General features: G+C 25.8%; 1 protein-coding gene across 1 annotated transcript in view; it reads right to left on the bottom strand.

The window, feature by feature from the left end:
• The window catches only part of LOC100214807 (atlastin-2), a 45,106-nt gene that overhangs the window by 23,684 nt on the left and 3,806 nt on the right, over positions 1-17,616 (bottom strand). Inside the window, exons 3-5 of the mRNA XM_065804931.1 lie at positions 9,110-9,244; positions 8,868-8,972; positions 1,014-1,064 (exon numbers count right to left, since the gene is read on the bottom strand). Of these exons, the coding sequence (XP_065661003.1) occupies positions 1,014-1,064; positions 8,868-8,972; positions 9,110-9,244 (291 nt within the window). The remainder of the gene's footprint in view (positions 1-1,013; positions 1,065-8,867; positions 8,973-9,109; positions 9,245-17,616) is intronic.

Genomic DNA, 17,616 nt, shown 5'->3' with positions numbered 1-17,616 from the left:
GTGATGCAATTGCTGATTGAAAATTCTTTAAATGAGTTTTTTAATGGGTGATATATTGTAAAACTTAATGCCAGTGGCATTCTGGCCCTAGAAGCTATGAGGGAATCCTGCATGGGCTTTAAAATTTTTATCTTAGAAAGGCCTTTTAGAAAAAAAACTTTTTATTTACTTTTTTGTGCTCTTACAAATTCTTTAATTATCTGACTTGAAAAATTTGTGCACATCTACAATTAGTTTCAAAAATAATTGCAAAAAATGCTTATTAATACATAACATAAATCGTTTATAACGATTTTAATAAATTAAAGAAATTAATTAGCGCTAAAGGTTAAATTAAGTGATTGTGCTATGGGTTAAATTGAGTGATTGCAAAGGTCAGATTGTTATATCAGAAGTAACATTATAGAAATAATACATTTTATAATCATGTTGTTATAAAAAATATCATTTATATATTTATGGGCCTTCAAATCAAGTATATATAATCATATTCAACATAAATAGACCTTTTTAGATAAACCCCGCTTTTTGGAACCAGCACACCACTGTTTAATGTAATTGAATAATATATATATTTTTAAATTATAATGTACTTAGTTCCACAATTGTGTGGTTTGAAAGCATTTCCGTAACGCCAGTTTCTTATTTTAAAATAACATAGATGAGATAAAGTACTTTTTTAAAACCTGATGTCCTTTCCCGCTTTAACCTGTTTGGCAAATCAGGACTGAGTATTTTTACTGCCATACTATCACTAGAAAGATTACCATCTAAGGTATACAAGCTCATCCTGCCCTTACCTCAGTTAAACCATAGATATGGTAAGTTTAATGCTATTTAGGAGCCTCACCTACCCATTGTAATACTTAATACAGTCAGGCTGTATATTTTACAGACTGTATATTTTACCCTTAAAGGTAAACCATCCTGATGTTAGCAAAATAAAAATAAAAAAAATTATTCATAAATATGCTTTTGCATTATACTCCATCATGCAACAAATTACAGATTACCTGCAAATGTTGTAGATTATCTTCTTGAATATTTGAAGATATATTGTAAACCTTAAACAAAAAGAAAAAAATACAGTTATAATTTTAATTTTTATTAAAAAAAAAAATTTGCGCAAAACAACACAAAAGACCTTTTTACTCCAGTTTAAAAAAAATTTCGCTTTTAATATTTACAAAAATAAATTTTTTTGAGTAACTTCATTCTTATAATAACAATGTTTTTAAGTAACCACATATAAATTCAAGAAATATTTATAACAAAAATATAAATTTTAAGAAATGTTTGGCATTTGTCAAAAAAACATTTTTTTTTAAAATGCATATTTTCAAATAACTGTTTTTTTATCACAATATGTAACTAATATTCATAACAACCTGCATCTATATGATATGTACTACTTTTAGTTGTACCCAAGTCTATTTTATAAAAAGAAACAACAAATTGTTATATGAAAAACTTAATTGTACAAAAATCATACTGTATAAATTTTAATATTTCATTCAATCAATTTAATTTTTCGTTTGAGCAATTTTTATCTTATATACTGGTCCTTGTGTTCTTTCCACCATTCAAAAATCCAGGTTCCACCTGGCAAAGATGTTAAAAATTCAGCTTCCTTTCAAGGACTAGCTTTTTCTAGCTAAAAAAAAAAGTTTTAGAATTATCCAAAACTTTTGTATTCTGTTTATAGTTTTGAAAATCAACACATTTTCACCCTAACTGAGTTATCCTGCCTAAAGACCCTCCTCTACTTCCAGGTCGAGAGACTATCCACTTGATCTTGTTTGCTTTAAAGTTTTGTTTTCTTACTTGTGTAAAAACTAGTGGGCTTGGTGTTTCTCAATCAGTTTTTGGAATACATTACCATACACTCTCAATTCCTTGAAAAAAAGGCTTTATTAGTGTGAATGGATTAAACATTTCACAAAAAAGGGAACTGTAGTCTTACCTAAGTCACCAAATCTGATTAGATCACTTTTGAAAAGTTCCTTACAGATTTGTTAGATCAGACCAGTTTCATAACTTTGAAACCCTTGCCCCCATTTTGTGATATATTTGTTAAGGTTGAAGATGCAATTTAGACAAGAATGAATGACCACTTCGATGTCAATTAAAAACAAGTCCCTTTCAATTTATAAACTTCAAAACTGAAGCTGATAAAGCCATTAATTTAAAGTCAAAGCTTTTCTAAAACTGATAAAGCCATCATCACAAACTGCTATTGGTTGCAACCACATTTTAAAATAAAGCATTGTTTTTTTCTTTTATCTGAATAAGAGCTTGAAACTCTTGACTGTGGTTGGATCCTTAACTGTCACACTTGGGTTGAAGTACTTCACAGGCTTTTAGAAGGTTGGATCAGATAAAAATTCAAATGTTAGTCCTGTAAAAAAAAAATTTAAACCAACTTTTTATTAAACTTTTAATAAACTGTGTTAAAAGTAATATATCAAAAGTCATAGAAAATGTTCACCTGTCTTTGCAATCAATTTCATAATCTCCATATCTGTTTCCAAATGCTTCCCATGTTGTGCTAGATATCTGACCAGGTTATACTCTGACAGAGACTTAACCAATTACTCTCTGCTTGTCATGTTAACCCCCATAGTTCTACACTAGTGTGGTTTGAATTGGTTTCTATAATGCAATTTTCTTATCTAAAAATGACATCACACGCAAGCAAAAGCTATTTTTTTACAACCAAATGCCTTTTCCTAGAGTTAACCTTTTTTGCAGATAACAACTTTTGTTGTGATACTTTCACTAAGAAGATTACCATCCGAGGTTTACAAAGCTCTACCCACAAGCTACCTACAAGCTCTAACCACAACTAAATTGTGGATTTTAAATCAGAGTTTTACTAGTTTAAAAAAATTTTAAACTCAACGTACAAATATGTTTACTTTGCTTTAACATAAATTTAAAATATAACCTCACAAGAAATATAACCTCACAAGAAATATAACCTCACAAGAAATATAACCTCACAAGAAATATAACCTCACAAGAAGTTTTATTTAGTAAATTGATGCAATTAATCTAAAGTTTAAATAAACTTCTCATAAATTGTGTTTTTATTTCGCAATAATTAAAAAGCTTTTGCTATAGCAGTGTTTTTGTTGAAAAGGAATTTAAACAATAAATGATGCAATTAACAATAAAAAAAACAATTTTTCCTAAATATTATTGTAAAAATAAGAATGTTCTTTTAAATTTTTTTTTTTTAAAAACCAAAAGATTTTACCAAAAATGTAATTATTTCTGAAATCACTAGGGATTTAAAGAAACCATTGTAAATTATGAAACAATTTTAAAATAGAATTACTGCTGCAGGTAAATAACAAATTCAACATATGGTTTGAGCAACCATAGGGTGTCTGGACTTGGACAAAATGTGATATATTAAAATTACCGACAATGGAGCAGCCATCATAGGGCTTCTTAACTAAGCTAACTTGAAGGATTCAGCAATAAATTATATTAAATTAGCATCATTTGATCTATGTATAACAGGGTGTTTCATATTTTATCAATTTTTGAAATTGAACTCGCGAATCGATTTATAAATTGACCATTTACATGAAAATAAGTTCGGGCAAAAAAAATATACATATATAAATTTTAGGGTCCCCGCCAGTTGATTTTGGGCAAAAATGTTGGGTGTTTAAGCGTTTGGCGGGGACCTTAAAATTTATCCTATAAAATTTTTATTCTTTTAGATATTATATGCTGGATTGAAAAAATTTCAAGTTAAATATATACCCTTTACTTTATTATGCACATTCTAAATATATACTTATTACTCTAAATATATACTTATACATTCTAATATATACTTAAATATATACTTACTTTATTAAACACATTCTAAAAGCATTTCATTCAAAAACTAATTTGTTACATGTAGTTGTTGTTTTTTTCACAAAAAAACAACAACGCATGTTTCTTAGTAATTTGGACCTTTTAATTTTATAGTTATTTGTAAAATACTGTTACAATGTTTATATTGGAGGCCTTTTTATATGCTACAGCTTAAAAATGATGAAAAAAAAATTCTTCTTGACTATTTCGGGGCCCGTACTTAATCCAGCAATGGAAATAAGACACGAGTATAAAAGAAAATATATATATAAAAATTATATAAAATTTATATTTTGAAAAAATTTTACATTATGAAAAAATGAAGCTCTACTGAGATATCAATAAAATTTTACTATTATCAACATAAGAGTAAAGGATCCGTTGCCACAAGTCTGACTATGAAAATATAATTCTGACTATGAAAATATAAGTCTGACACTGACTATGAAAATATAATTTTATTTTAGTTATTTAGTCATAAAGTTTTTTTTTTAGTTTTGTTAATATTTTTCAAAGTATAGATTTTATATTCCTTTATTATCTCATTTATCATTTTACAACTATTATTAAAATTTATTATATTATATGTATTTATATATTATAACTATATATACATAAGTTTCTTTCGTTGTTTAATTATTTATTAAATAGTTGTATTTATCAGTGTAATCAAAACTTTATCTATAGTACACGTATTTTTGAAATATCCTAGGGGTTAATTTAACATAAATATTATTTATGTTAAATTATCCCCTAGGGGGATAATCAACTGATAAACACAAAAATGATTATAAACTCTTTTAATATCAAGTAAAGTGTTTTTAACTGCTTTTAATCAATTGCTATAACCTGAAATACTAATCAGTTATACCCCAAGCCTGTTTTTTTTTTCCCTCAATGGTTACTCTTTATCCACCTTAAAATATGCCAAAAATGGCAGATTTTTAGGAGGATGAAAGTGCACACAAAAAATATATTTTAAACTGGATAAAAGTTCATTTTGAGAATTCAAAAAATAGAACTTTGAAGCAAATAGTAGATTTCATTTGGAAATGTTATTTTATGATACAAAGAGAACAAAATCTGAAAGTTTTACAAGAAAATTTCAATAAGAACCAAAAATACGTTTTTATGATAACCGTCCAAAAAATGTTTAACCTAGGTTTATTACTGTAAAAATAAATCACAAAATAAATGGTATTCAATATTTATAAATACTTTATAAACATTCAATGTCATTTTCAACATAAGTCTTATAGCTAGCTTTTTGTACTATTTGTAGGATTTCCTCAGAGTATGAAACCCCTCTAGTTGTAAACAGGAGGACAATCTGCAATTTCTTGAAAGAAGGCATTGTTGTTGGTGGCATTAACTCGTACAGTCTGGATCTTTACTTGAAGTTATCTTAGCCAAAATCTAAATTTTCACGGTTAACTTTACTATTCTTTTTAAATTTCAAAAAATCTTATTATTGTTTTTATTATTATTATTTTTTTTGCATATTGATAATTACAGCGCAAGCTAAAAACTTTGGTATTGAATTGTTTTCATGTGCTATGGTGCGCCACTGAAAAATATGCACAACTTTTATGTACCGTAGCTTACATAAAAATTTTGTACGTATAAAAAAACGTACTGTACCAGGTCACCAGAAGTGAGTAGGTTGAACCTTTTGCATAGAAAAATTCAAAATTACTTGGAATTAGAACCTTCACTAGGATTAAGAATTTACTTTAAAAAACCAAAATAACTGAAATAAATTTTAAAAAAGTTTTTCAAATAACTTTTGTCAAAAAAACAACAACATTCAAGTTATCTATTCAGGTGTAACTTTGAGAATATTAGTGTTTATAACAAATTTTTTGACTTAACTTGTCTCCTCTTTTTTCACAGCACATTCATTGATTAAATCTAGAATTTCTCACCAAATGTGCAAAAAAAAAATAAAATGTTTTGAAGCATTAAAATTCAAACTAAAATTTTTATTGTATAAATTATGTGACTTGTTATTTTTTATTATTATATTTATATGCAACTTTATCTATTTTCATTTATTATATATAACCTACAACTTTTTACAAATTTATTATCATTTTCTGCTACATACTTGCTATTAGACAGTATATCTATGTAAAAAATATTTTAGTTACAAAATTGTTTGCCAACAGCCAATGATAGCAAATGCTATTATTAAAACTAAACCATCCTTAAACAAAGTCAAAGTAAAATCATTTTTATATATCTCTTTTTGCAGGTGTCAAATGATCAAGTACACACTTGATCAGGTGTCAAATGATCAAGTACACACTTAGTACATCTGTTTCAAAAAGAAAAAGATCCCAAAATGTGACTTTTTATGGCTAAGGATCTAAATAACAAAAGATATCTATGTCAAAATACCATATATATGGGTCTTAACAACACTGTTAGAACTACTAAACAGGTTTCATTAGAAGAAATAGAAATCAGGGGTAGTTAGTCAAGAATAGAAAACTAAAAAAAAAAGAACTTGAAAAGAAGTTACATATTGATAATGCTGTTAAATAATTCTTAGATTTAAATCTCAATAATTTTAGATCATTTTAATAATAACAAGTAACAAAACTTGTTTTCAAATTAGTCACACTGCAGAAGCTCAAATTAATTACACTTCAGAAGCTCAAATTAGTCACAGTGCAGAAGCTCATATTAGTCACACTGCAGAAGCTCAAATTAGTAACACTTCAGAAACTCAAATTAGTCACACTGTAGAAGCTCAAATTAGTCACACTGCAGAAGCTCAACTTAGTCACACTGCAAATACCTAAATTAGTCACACTGCAGAAGCTTTGTTAAAATATATTACACAAGCAGCAACATTAAATGTAGTTTCATTCTTTTTTCTAGACAGGAATGAAATGAAATTATTATTTTGCAATTAAGTGTAATTATACTTTTTTTTTAACTTAGTATTTAGTACAAAAAGTAAAATATATGGAGTAATATATATAAATTTGAAAAACAAAAAAATTAGTAAAAATAACATCAAGAAGATATTTTCATTTACAAATCAATAGATTAAAAATTATAATATAATAAAACAATTGTTTATATCATTAATGATACTAAAACTAATAATTGTTATAGTAATTTATGTAATTAGAGAATAACTGTTAAAGATTGCTTCATACGAAAGTCTAATCAAATTTAATAATTATAATTAATAATTTTAGCAACACTAAAAAAAATAATATAGTGTTTAAAAAATAAATTTTTTTTTATGCAAAACAAACAGAATATACTCTTCTTCTTGCACAAAACAAACATAACATACTCTTTTATGTAAAACAATCAAAATTCACTTTTCTGATAGTAAATTTGTTATTGTAGACTTTCTAATTTCTATATCTATCAATACAGTAGGATTTGTTACACGCTTACAACTTGCTTGTTGACTGCTACTTCAAGTCTTCACATTTTAGCTATTTTTAGACAACAAATTGAATATCAATTATTTTATCTAGAACTATATTAACTTGTGGAAACTTCTTCAAAAAATTTTTTTTAATGTATTAATTTTAGAAAAAAACTGTTTAAAGTTTGTTATTTTTTTTTTAATCCTTTTATTTACCATTAAATTGAAAAAAATTACAGATTTATTTTACAAAATTAGGTTCAGTGTCACTCGTATAGCTATAACTAGTCATTGGAGTGACAGCTTAACAAAATAAACAAATAAAGCAAAAAACAAACAAATAACAAAAAGTAATAATATAGTGACCAAAAATAATTATAATAAAAAAGAAGAACAATAACTATTATAAAAAGCCAGACTAATAACAAAAAAGGAAAAAGTAAATGACCTGAGATAATGAATTAATGAAATAACACAATATTTAACAATCACATTCTGATCGTTAAACGTTGTGTGATCTCATTCATTTATTCTGAGAAGAGTGATAGAAAATGAAATGAAAACAAAAAGATATGATTAAATTCGATGAGACAAAAAAATCCGAAATCACTGGAATAATAGCACAAATAAAAAACGCAACAATAATAAAAACAATTAGCAACAACATAACAAAAAAAATGCGCAAAAATATAAACAATACAGATATGAACACGTCAATATAAACGATGCACGACAGTATGAACAAAAATAGAAATACACAACAACATAAAAATACACGACATTATAAACAATACACAAAAATACACGACAATATTAACAATACATAAAAATAAACGACAATATAAACAATGCAAACAACGTAAATCAATAAAACCTAAAAATTGTTTTTGTTTTGTTTTGTTTTCTTTTGATAACTTATCGAAGTTTTTTATTTTCGAATATCTCAAGAACATTTTTTTTTTTTAACCTTGCTTTTAGTTGTTCTGTTTATTTGACATTTTTCTTCAATTTATATTCTTTAATATTTTCATTGTTTTCACTTCATTAGTTTTTTGTAAATCTTCTATTTTTATTTGCTTTTTCTTATTTCTATTTTTTAGCCTTTCGCTGTAAAAAATTACTTCCTCCAATTGCAATATCATATGCATAAGTATGTTAAAAACTATTTTAATGCGTATAAACTATTTTTGGTACAATTTTGATTATAATTTAGCATATCTTGTCAAAAAAAATAATTTATAAACTCTAACTTACTTACTGGATGACTAAAAGTCCTGACTCAAATCATCAAAATGAAAACTAAAAAAAACATTTTAGTCCAACACAACAAAAAAACATTTCACAACATTACAAACAACCACTTAAAAGGATCAATCAAACTTACAAGAACTCAAACAAAAATATAATCAACATTACACAATAAAACAAACAACATCACAAAATACTTTTTGGCAAGGTAATTTAATAAGATAACTAAATAATTAAATAATTTATAATGTTTTATTTAAATTAGAAAAAAATTTATGCAAGAAAAGCAGATTTTAGCATTAAAAGAAATATTTGAAAGAAATATTTGAGATATAAGTTAAAGTAAAACCTGTACAGAACTTGTCATTGTACTTAATGCAAAAACTGTAGCACAATCTTTTACTGTTGATGTGCTGTCAAAAGCACCCTGAGTATCCATAATTAAAACTACAACCTGAAAGAATGAAATAAACAGTTAAAATTGTATTCATTAAATATAATATATAAAATATTTTTAAAAATATCATGATTTATAAAAAAAGGTAAGTAAGATATTCAAGACATACCATAAACTTGAAAAAATTATTTTACCTCCTCACCACTAGGCAACACTGAAAAAAATGGCTCACTCCATAGTAATATTCCAGTTGTTTCTCTCTCAGCACCTCCTCTCCAGCTAAATCCAGTTAATTCTTCTTCATCATTTCCAATCCAACCATCGGCACCCTATATAAAAATAAATTTCCTTTTAGAAATAAGAAAAAAATACATAAGATCAAAGCAACGAATTACAGTAAACTTCTTTAAATTGAAAAATTTTATTATTTTTCAAAAGGTTTAGAAAAAATGATAAACACTGAATAACTTTTTAATATGAAGTATCAAAGCTTATTAACTGCTACCAATAGATAATTTTCAGTATCTTGCACATTTAAAATACTAAATAATAATAATAATTATGCAAATACCCATTTTGAGCTGGTTACACCTGGGGTCTCTAAATTTTAATATACAGAAAGTATCTGGTGTCATTCTGCTAATAAGACATAAAAAGTGACTGGTAAGGGATTGTTTTAGATAATAATTTTGGTGGTAGTAAACCTCCAAATCAATCAAAAATTGTGTTAGGGTCTAAGATTTAGTAAAAAGTATTTATACTTACATTGTATTTAGAAGCATTTATATTCGTAGCGCAGCGATTCAAAAAGAGAAATGGTTAGCCAAGAAATATATTTTGGAATGTAAATTAGTTCAAACCAAATGTCAGTATTTTAATTATAATAAATACTAACTTTTTATTTCATATTTTTTAATTAAATGTTATATTTGTTATATAACTAAATTGTTATACAACTATATGTATAGCAATTCTGAAAAAAATTTAATTAATTGTTAGATATAAAAAATATAAAAACTTTAAAAAAACAAAAAAAAGTTTATTTTAAATCACTAAAAAGCAATTATTAACAAAAAAATTTTTTTTTTTTTCAAATGTATCATTAAATAAACCACCAGTTAAAAAAAGGAAATAAACACCACTTTTCAACATTCACCTTTTTTACATTCTTTAGATTTAGAGTTTAATGATTAGGCGTTTTGTTCAAAAAGACTATTTAAGCCTTTTTGATAATTTAAGCCCATTTATTAAACTGATTTTTAAGCTCTGCGCCTAAAGAATGCAAAAATGTTGAAAAGTAAATATGCCAAACAGTGGTGTTTCTTCCCTTCTTTCAATTTGTGGTTTAATTAAGGTTAATACTTGATGATATGATAACTGCTAACAAATAAACGGATATATATGTATATATATATATATATATATATATATATATATATATATATATATATATATATATATATATATACATATATATATTTATATATATATATATATATATATTTATATATAAATATAAATATATATATATATATATATATATATATATATATATATATATATATATATACATTATTTATTAAAATAATTTTTTTTCAAAAATTAAAAAATTTTCAAAATAAAAATATTTTTAGGGGTAGCTCAAGACCCTTAAACATCAGACAGATTCCTATAACTATCAAACAAATAGTTCTTCAAAAGTATATCATGTTGGGTCTCAAAAGAAGTGAAATATATATATAAAAACTTCAAAAATCATCATTTTAAAGAAAACATTAAGAAAAAAAAATTATAATAAATTTTTTTTGTAAAAAAACATAATTTTAATTTTTAGTTTGGAAATGTCATTTTCTAGACAGTGAAATCTCTCTCTCACACTATATATATACATATGTAACACATCGCTCAATAAGTCCGTAGGATGACATATAGATGGCAACACAAATACCGAATCCGTATTGTTTTTAGAAAGTACCAACCTTCAAACGATATCTGTCAAAGTTTCATGATAATCGGACCATTATTTACCAAGTTAGTGTGTGAACGATTGAATCAACTTTTGTGAATTGAAAAAAATGGAAAAATTAGAATTTAGTGTGCTCATTAAGCATTGCTTTTTGATGGGAAAAAACACGGTGCAGACCAAACAATGGCTTGATAAGTGTTATTCGGACTCCTCTCCATCGAGGCAAATGGTTGAAAAGTGGTTTGCTGACTTTAAACGTGGTCGTACAAACACTGATGATGCTGAACGCTCCGGTCGCCCAAATTCGGCAGTTACTGAGGAAAACATCAAAAAAATCCATAAAATCGTCTTATCCGACCGCAAATTGAAATTGAAGGAGATTGCCGAGGCCATAAAGATATCAGAAGGCAGTGTGTTTACAATATTACATGAACATTTGGGTATGAGAAAGCTTTGTTCGAAATGGGTGCTGCGTTTGCTAACACCGGATCAAAAACAACAACGAATCGATGATTCTGAAGCATGTCTGGCACTATTTCACCGAGATAAAAAGGATTTTTTGCGTCTTTACGTCACAATGGATGAAACATGGATCCACCATTTCACTCCTGAGTCAAATCGACAGTCGGCTGAGTGGACACCAGCGGGTGAAAGCCGCCCAAAGCGCTCAAAGGCTCAAACTTCTGCTGGCAAGGTTATGGCCTCCATATTTTGGGATAGCCATGGTATATTGTTCATTGATTATCTTGAGAAAGGTAAAACGATCAACAGCGAATATTACATGGCATTATTGGAACGATTGAAGGCTGTAATTGACGAAAAGCGACCGCACATGAAGAAGAAAGAAATTCTCTTTCATCAAGACAATGCACCGTGTCACAAGTCAATGAAAACAATGGTAAAAATGAATGAATTACACTTCGAATTGTTGCCCCATCCACCATACTCGCCTGATTTGGCCCCCAGCGATTATTGGCTGTTCTCAGATCTCAAAAGGTTGCTCCAGGGAAAGTGATTTGGATCGAATGAGGAGGTCATCGCCGAAACTGAAGCATTTTGAAGGAAAAGATAAATCGTTCTACAAACATGGTATCGAAAAGTTAGAGAAGCGCTGGAATGACTGTATCGCCTTAAAAGGAGACTATGTTGATGAATAAAATCAAATTATGTCAAAATGTTGTTGTTTTATTAGCTATCCTACGGACTTATTGAGCGATGTGTTATATATACATACTGCATGGAAAATAAGTAATCAATTTGACCAGCCAACACATGGAATTGACAGTTTAAATTTTTATTTTTTATTTATTATTCAAGTTTTTTATCTTAGTAATAGTTCTTCATAACTGAACATTAAAAATACAAAAATAATATAATGCTTTATAACTATAGAATTCATATTTTTTTTTAAATAATAAATTTAAATAAAAATCAATGCATCTTTTAAATGGAAACCCGCAAATAACTAAAGTTCAAACTACATGCTAATGTTAATAGTTTAAAATAACACACTTGCGTACACAGTTTTTCATTTAATTAAAAAGTAATTTAATGTTGAATTTTTTTCAATATCAAAAAAGTTTTGAAATTTAAACTGCATACTTAATACTAAAAAAAATTGTTTTATGTAATGTTTCTACAAAAATTACTTATGTCACATTAAACGAAGTTTTTAATAAAAATATATTTTCAAATATATGATTATAGAACTTTTACTGTTGTGTTTTTTCCTGTCTTTTACTGGTGGTTTTTAAATCCAACACTTTTTTAAAATGAAGGTATTGTTTGTCTTACTTTGTTTATGTTAATTAGTTAATAATAATGTTAAAAACGCTTGTGCGCAGACACTGTTTAAACTAAATAATAATAAAATAAAATACTTTGATCTTATATATTTTGCGTTCAAAAACATTTGAATAGATGTATCTTTAATAATGGATCAGTAAATGTATCTAAACCCCAGTTTATTGCTGCATGAGTTACTTTTAAAAATATATTTCATCTCACAATGGTTACTACTTCTGAGGTCATCTCAAATGATTACTTCTAGATATTTAATTGAGGTTACCTGGTCAGTTGCAGTGTTATAAAACATTATATTTTCTTTTTTGTTTTTCTTTGCTTTTGTACCAAACTTAATAAAATGTGTTTTTTTTGGGATTTCAGTAATTTAGTATTTTTTACCAAATCCTCACAAATTTTAAGCAATAGATTTAATTCTTTAACATTGGAGGCAATAACAAGTACATCACCAGCATGCATTAAAATACCAATCTTTAAAAATTATTACAAACACCAAGTGATGCTTTTTACACTTGTTTAATTAGTCCTTTAGTATATATTGAGAAAAGAAGAGGCGAGAGAGACCTCCCTTGTTTAACACCAACATTTGTTACAAAGGTGTTAGATTTGTTGCTACCGCAACTTACAAACGCCCATAAATTAAGTATTTGCACAATTTTTTAATTAGTTCTAATTTATTAATTAGTTCCATTCAATTTTCTTTGTCAAATGCTTTTGAGGCATTAATTGTAACCACATAGGTATCAAATTTCAAAAGTTTTTATAACTGATTAATTTAAAAAAATATAACTAATATCAAAATTTGTAAATGATAATAATTTTTTTTCAGTGGATAATTTTAAATTTTTGATCAATTTATGACAAATAGCTATATTGTCTATTTTAAACTGCTTATATTTATCAATGTAATTTTCAATTTTATATATATATATATACATATATATATATATAAGTCTTCTTCGTTTGAAATTTAATGCCAGCGCACAAAAAAGCGCTGGCAGGAAGCCTGTATATATATATATATATATATATATATATATATATATATATATATATATATATATATATATTATATATATATATATATATATATATATATATATATATACAGGGCTTGTGATAAAGAAAATCGCCAAGCGTGTTATATCACGCTCGTAAAATTATAATATGTTGTCATCAAGCACAATTATACGCACTCAAGGTCAGGGCCGAGAGAGCAATCTTAAAATTTGAAAATTGCCTAAGACTGTGTTTATAAAAAGCTTTCTATTTGTTATACGACTTTCATTCGTCAATGTTTGAAGTAGTATCTACAACAGCGCATTTATACTACTTCAACAATGTAGTTTTTTATACTTCTCAACTTCTTGTTTTTTATTTGCGCCAGATCGTTATTTTTTTAAACTATTAATGGTAAAAAAAACGCAACCAAATAAAAAAGCAAGTGCTTAATAAGTTCTTATAATAGTATTGAAGAATAAATTTGTTACTAAAATATTTTGCTTTTGTTATTTTGATATGTATTTAAAAAGCTGTTAACTTAATATTTACCATTAACGGTTTTTATATTTCTTGATATTTTTTTAATAATTAATTTTTTTGGTAAATTATTTAATAATTATTAAATATATTTTTTTATAATTTCTTATTTAAATAACGCTTTTTATTATTTTCAAAAAATTAGTAGATTATAACACAAGAATAATTTGAAATTTAACAGATTTTCCCCTCAACTGTTGTCAGCGGTCTTTCCTCTTTTTCATTTTCGAAACTGAATGCTGCTAATTCGTCAGTCATATCTTCGTCAGCACTGTCTATTTCATTGTCGTCATCGAGAACTTGATTTGGAATTAATGATGAAATTGCTGTATAGTCATCTGGGTCATCATCAACCTCAGGCTTGGTCGGGAAGCGGGAGCAATCGCTCGTGATTACTGACCACGGAAATAATATTTAGTTGCGAAAAACTGGCCAGGTTTTGTAATTGTTTTGAGAACATTTAAGTTATGTACGTCTGAAAATTTTTTTTTGTTTTACGGACATACATGGAAACATATATAAACTTGAATGTTCTCAAAATTCTTGGTGCGGAAGAATGAAAAGAATATTCGCGAACACTAAAAACCCGCCAAATCTACGAACAAATGAATTCTATTGATTCAAAAAGTATGCTGACTAAGCAAAACAAAGTTCTTGAGTTTTCTGTTGAATTGTTTTAAAAATTGTATTATTCGAAATTTGTTTGTATATATATTTCTAGCAATAATTGTTATAAGGATATCAATTGAACTATTACTATAATACTATGGCTCATTCTTGGAGCCACATCTGCAAAGCCGTAAATCTTTAAGACTAATATTATTTATTTACAAAAATAAATGTTTTAAATATATATTTTTTAAATTGTCGAAATTTTTGAATGTTTATTATGTCTTAATTTTTATTAGTATATTCTTATTTTCATTAAAAAGTATGTATTTTTTAAGTAAATGTAATTTTGTGTATCTGTTTTTTATTCTAATGTAATCTTTTAAAGCAATTTTTACGATCTAAATAAAAAGACTTTCAACAATAACTGCGTTTTCGATAAAATTGTTAATAATCAACGAAGTTATTAAAACTAATTATTAAATAAACATAAAAGAAGTTTCTGGTTACTAAACATAAACATCTATACGAAGTAACTCACCCTATATATATATATATATATATATATATATATATATATATATATATATATATATATATATATATATATATATATATATATATATATATATATATATATATATATATATCAATTTTTAAATTTACTTAAATGTTTTTTAAGTACAATTAAATTAAAACTCAAAATTGTTAACATAAGTTGTTACATATGAATACAATTTAAAAGTATAGTTTTTTTAATCAGTTTTAAAGTTTTTTTTTTAAATTTTAATAATTTGTAAAATAAATAGTTGTTTTTTACATGTTTCCATGTAATCAAGTGGCTCAAAATTTGACTTTAAAGCATATTGCTTAAAATTTCATTTGAAAAAAAGTGAAGTTACATTTAGACATAGTGTTGTTACTTTTTTTAAAGAAACGCTGCAAAAAATTTAACTAAATTTCTTATTACTTCACATTATTTGATGAATCTTTTTTAAAAAAAATCAAAGAGGTGTTTGCTATTTGGACTTATATACATATATGTATAACATATATATATATATATATATATATATATATATATATATATATATATATATATATATATATATATATATATATATATATATATATACATATATGTATACATATATATGCATATATACATAAATTTATATATATATTCATATATATATATATATATATATATATATATATATATATATATATATATATATATATATATATATATATATATATATATATATATATATATATATATATATATATAGAGAGAGAGAGAGAGAGAGAGAGAGAGAGAGAGAGAGAGAGAAATTTATTAAATATAAAGGAAATTTTTGAAGTTCTTAGATATTGGTTTACTAGCTCTAAATATTTTCGCTTCAGTTGTCATTCTTACAAACTTGTTATACTTAAGGTTACTTTTTTCTGTTTTAAATACTAATTAAAATTAAAAAGCCCACTCACAAAACATCATCAGCGATATTGTGAATCAGTTCCGCTTTCTCCTCATAAAGTATTTTTAACCTTTTTAGTTGATTTCTATCTAATTAATTTAATTTCTACAGTAACTCAATGATTTAATTATTTGATTTGTTCATCTTGAAAATTTTAACATATTTGAAGAATTGCTTCAAATGTGTTAAAATTTTCACGCGAAACATAAAATCGTTGTTAAAAAAATTAACTTTTTTATTTATAAAATAATTTAGCTTAAAAAAACTAAAGCTAGCGTTAGTTTTATTAGAATCTTGTTAGACTTTTTGAGGCTGGGGGCTATTTTTATATTGGAGGCCTTTTTATGTGCCAGAGTATAAAAATGATAAAAAAAAGTCTTTTGACTATTTCGGGGCCCGTAACATTCTGGGGCCTGATGCTATAGCCCCTTTAATCCCAACCCTCCTTATTCCAGCACTGGAAATAAGACACGAGTATATAAATAAAACTTATATTAAATCCTTTAATAAATAAAAGAACATTTGTTTCCTTATTAAGCAATCGTAAGATGTTACTTTATATAAAAAATGTTGTTTAATTTTATTAAAAAAAGTATAAAAGAGCGATGTTTCGAAAATATTTGTTCTAAACGTAATTTATTTTGCTTTAATATTTTTCGCGTTAGAAGTTATTTTCTTTTTCTAGTTTATTTTCTTACGTAATTGTCTCTCATTGGTCAAATTAATCTTTTTTGTGCTTTTTTTTTGTTTTTTGAAATGTTCTCAAAACGACTAAAAATCTGGGCAGCTAATTATTATTCCCGTGGTCAGTTATCGAGAGGGATCGCTCCCGCTTCCCGACCAAGCCTGCAACCTGGTAAATTCAGTTCTTAAGCTTATTACCTCTTGAACTTTCCATTTCATAAATGTTGACTTTACTTTGTTTCCTTTTGGAATATCCTTGTTTGCGGATATTTTATACAGCAGAAACATTTTTAATTAATTTAAGATAAATACTTGTTATTAAAAAACCTATACTATATACAGAAATGAATTTAAAAAAATCTCTATTATGAAAATTTATTTTTATTATAAACGATGTGTGGAATATTATTAACAATAAATCAAATAAACTTGACATTTTTACAAAATTAAAAATATTCACAAGCTTAAACTTTCTTATACTTATTTCCTAATTTTCTATTCCCATTTTATTTGCACATTTTTATATTCACATTGTGTTTCCACGCACACTTGGTTAAAATAGTTAACATTCCATTACTGAAATTAGCTGTAACAACTTCAAACTGTTCATTCATAATGTTAG

Source organism: Hydra vulgaris, chromosome 09, assembly GCF_038396675.1.
Source record: "Hydra vulgaris chromosome 09, alternate assembly HydraT2T_AEP".
Lineage (NCBI taxonomy): Eukaryota > Metazoa > Cnidaria > Hydrozoa > Anthoathecata > Hydridae > Hydra > Hydra vulgaris.
This window is presented reverse-complemented; position numbering and strand designations above follow the sequence as displayed.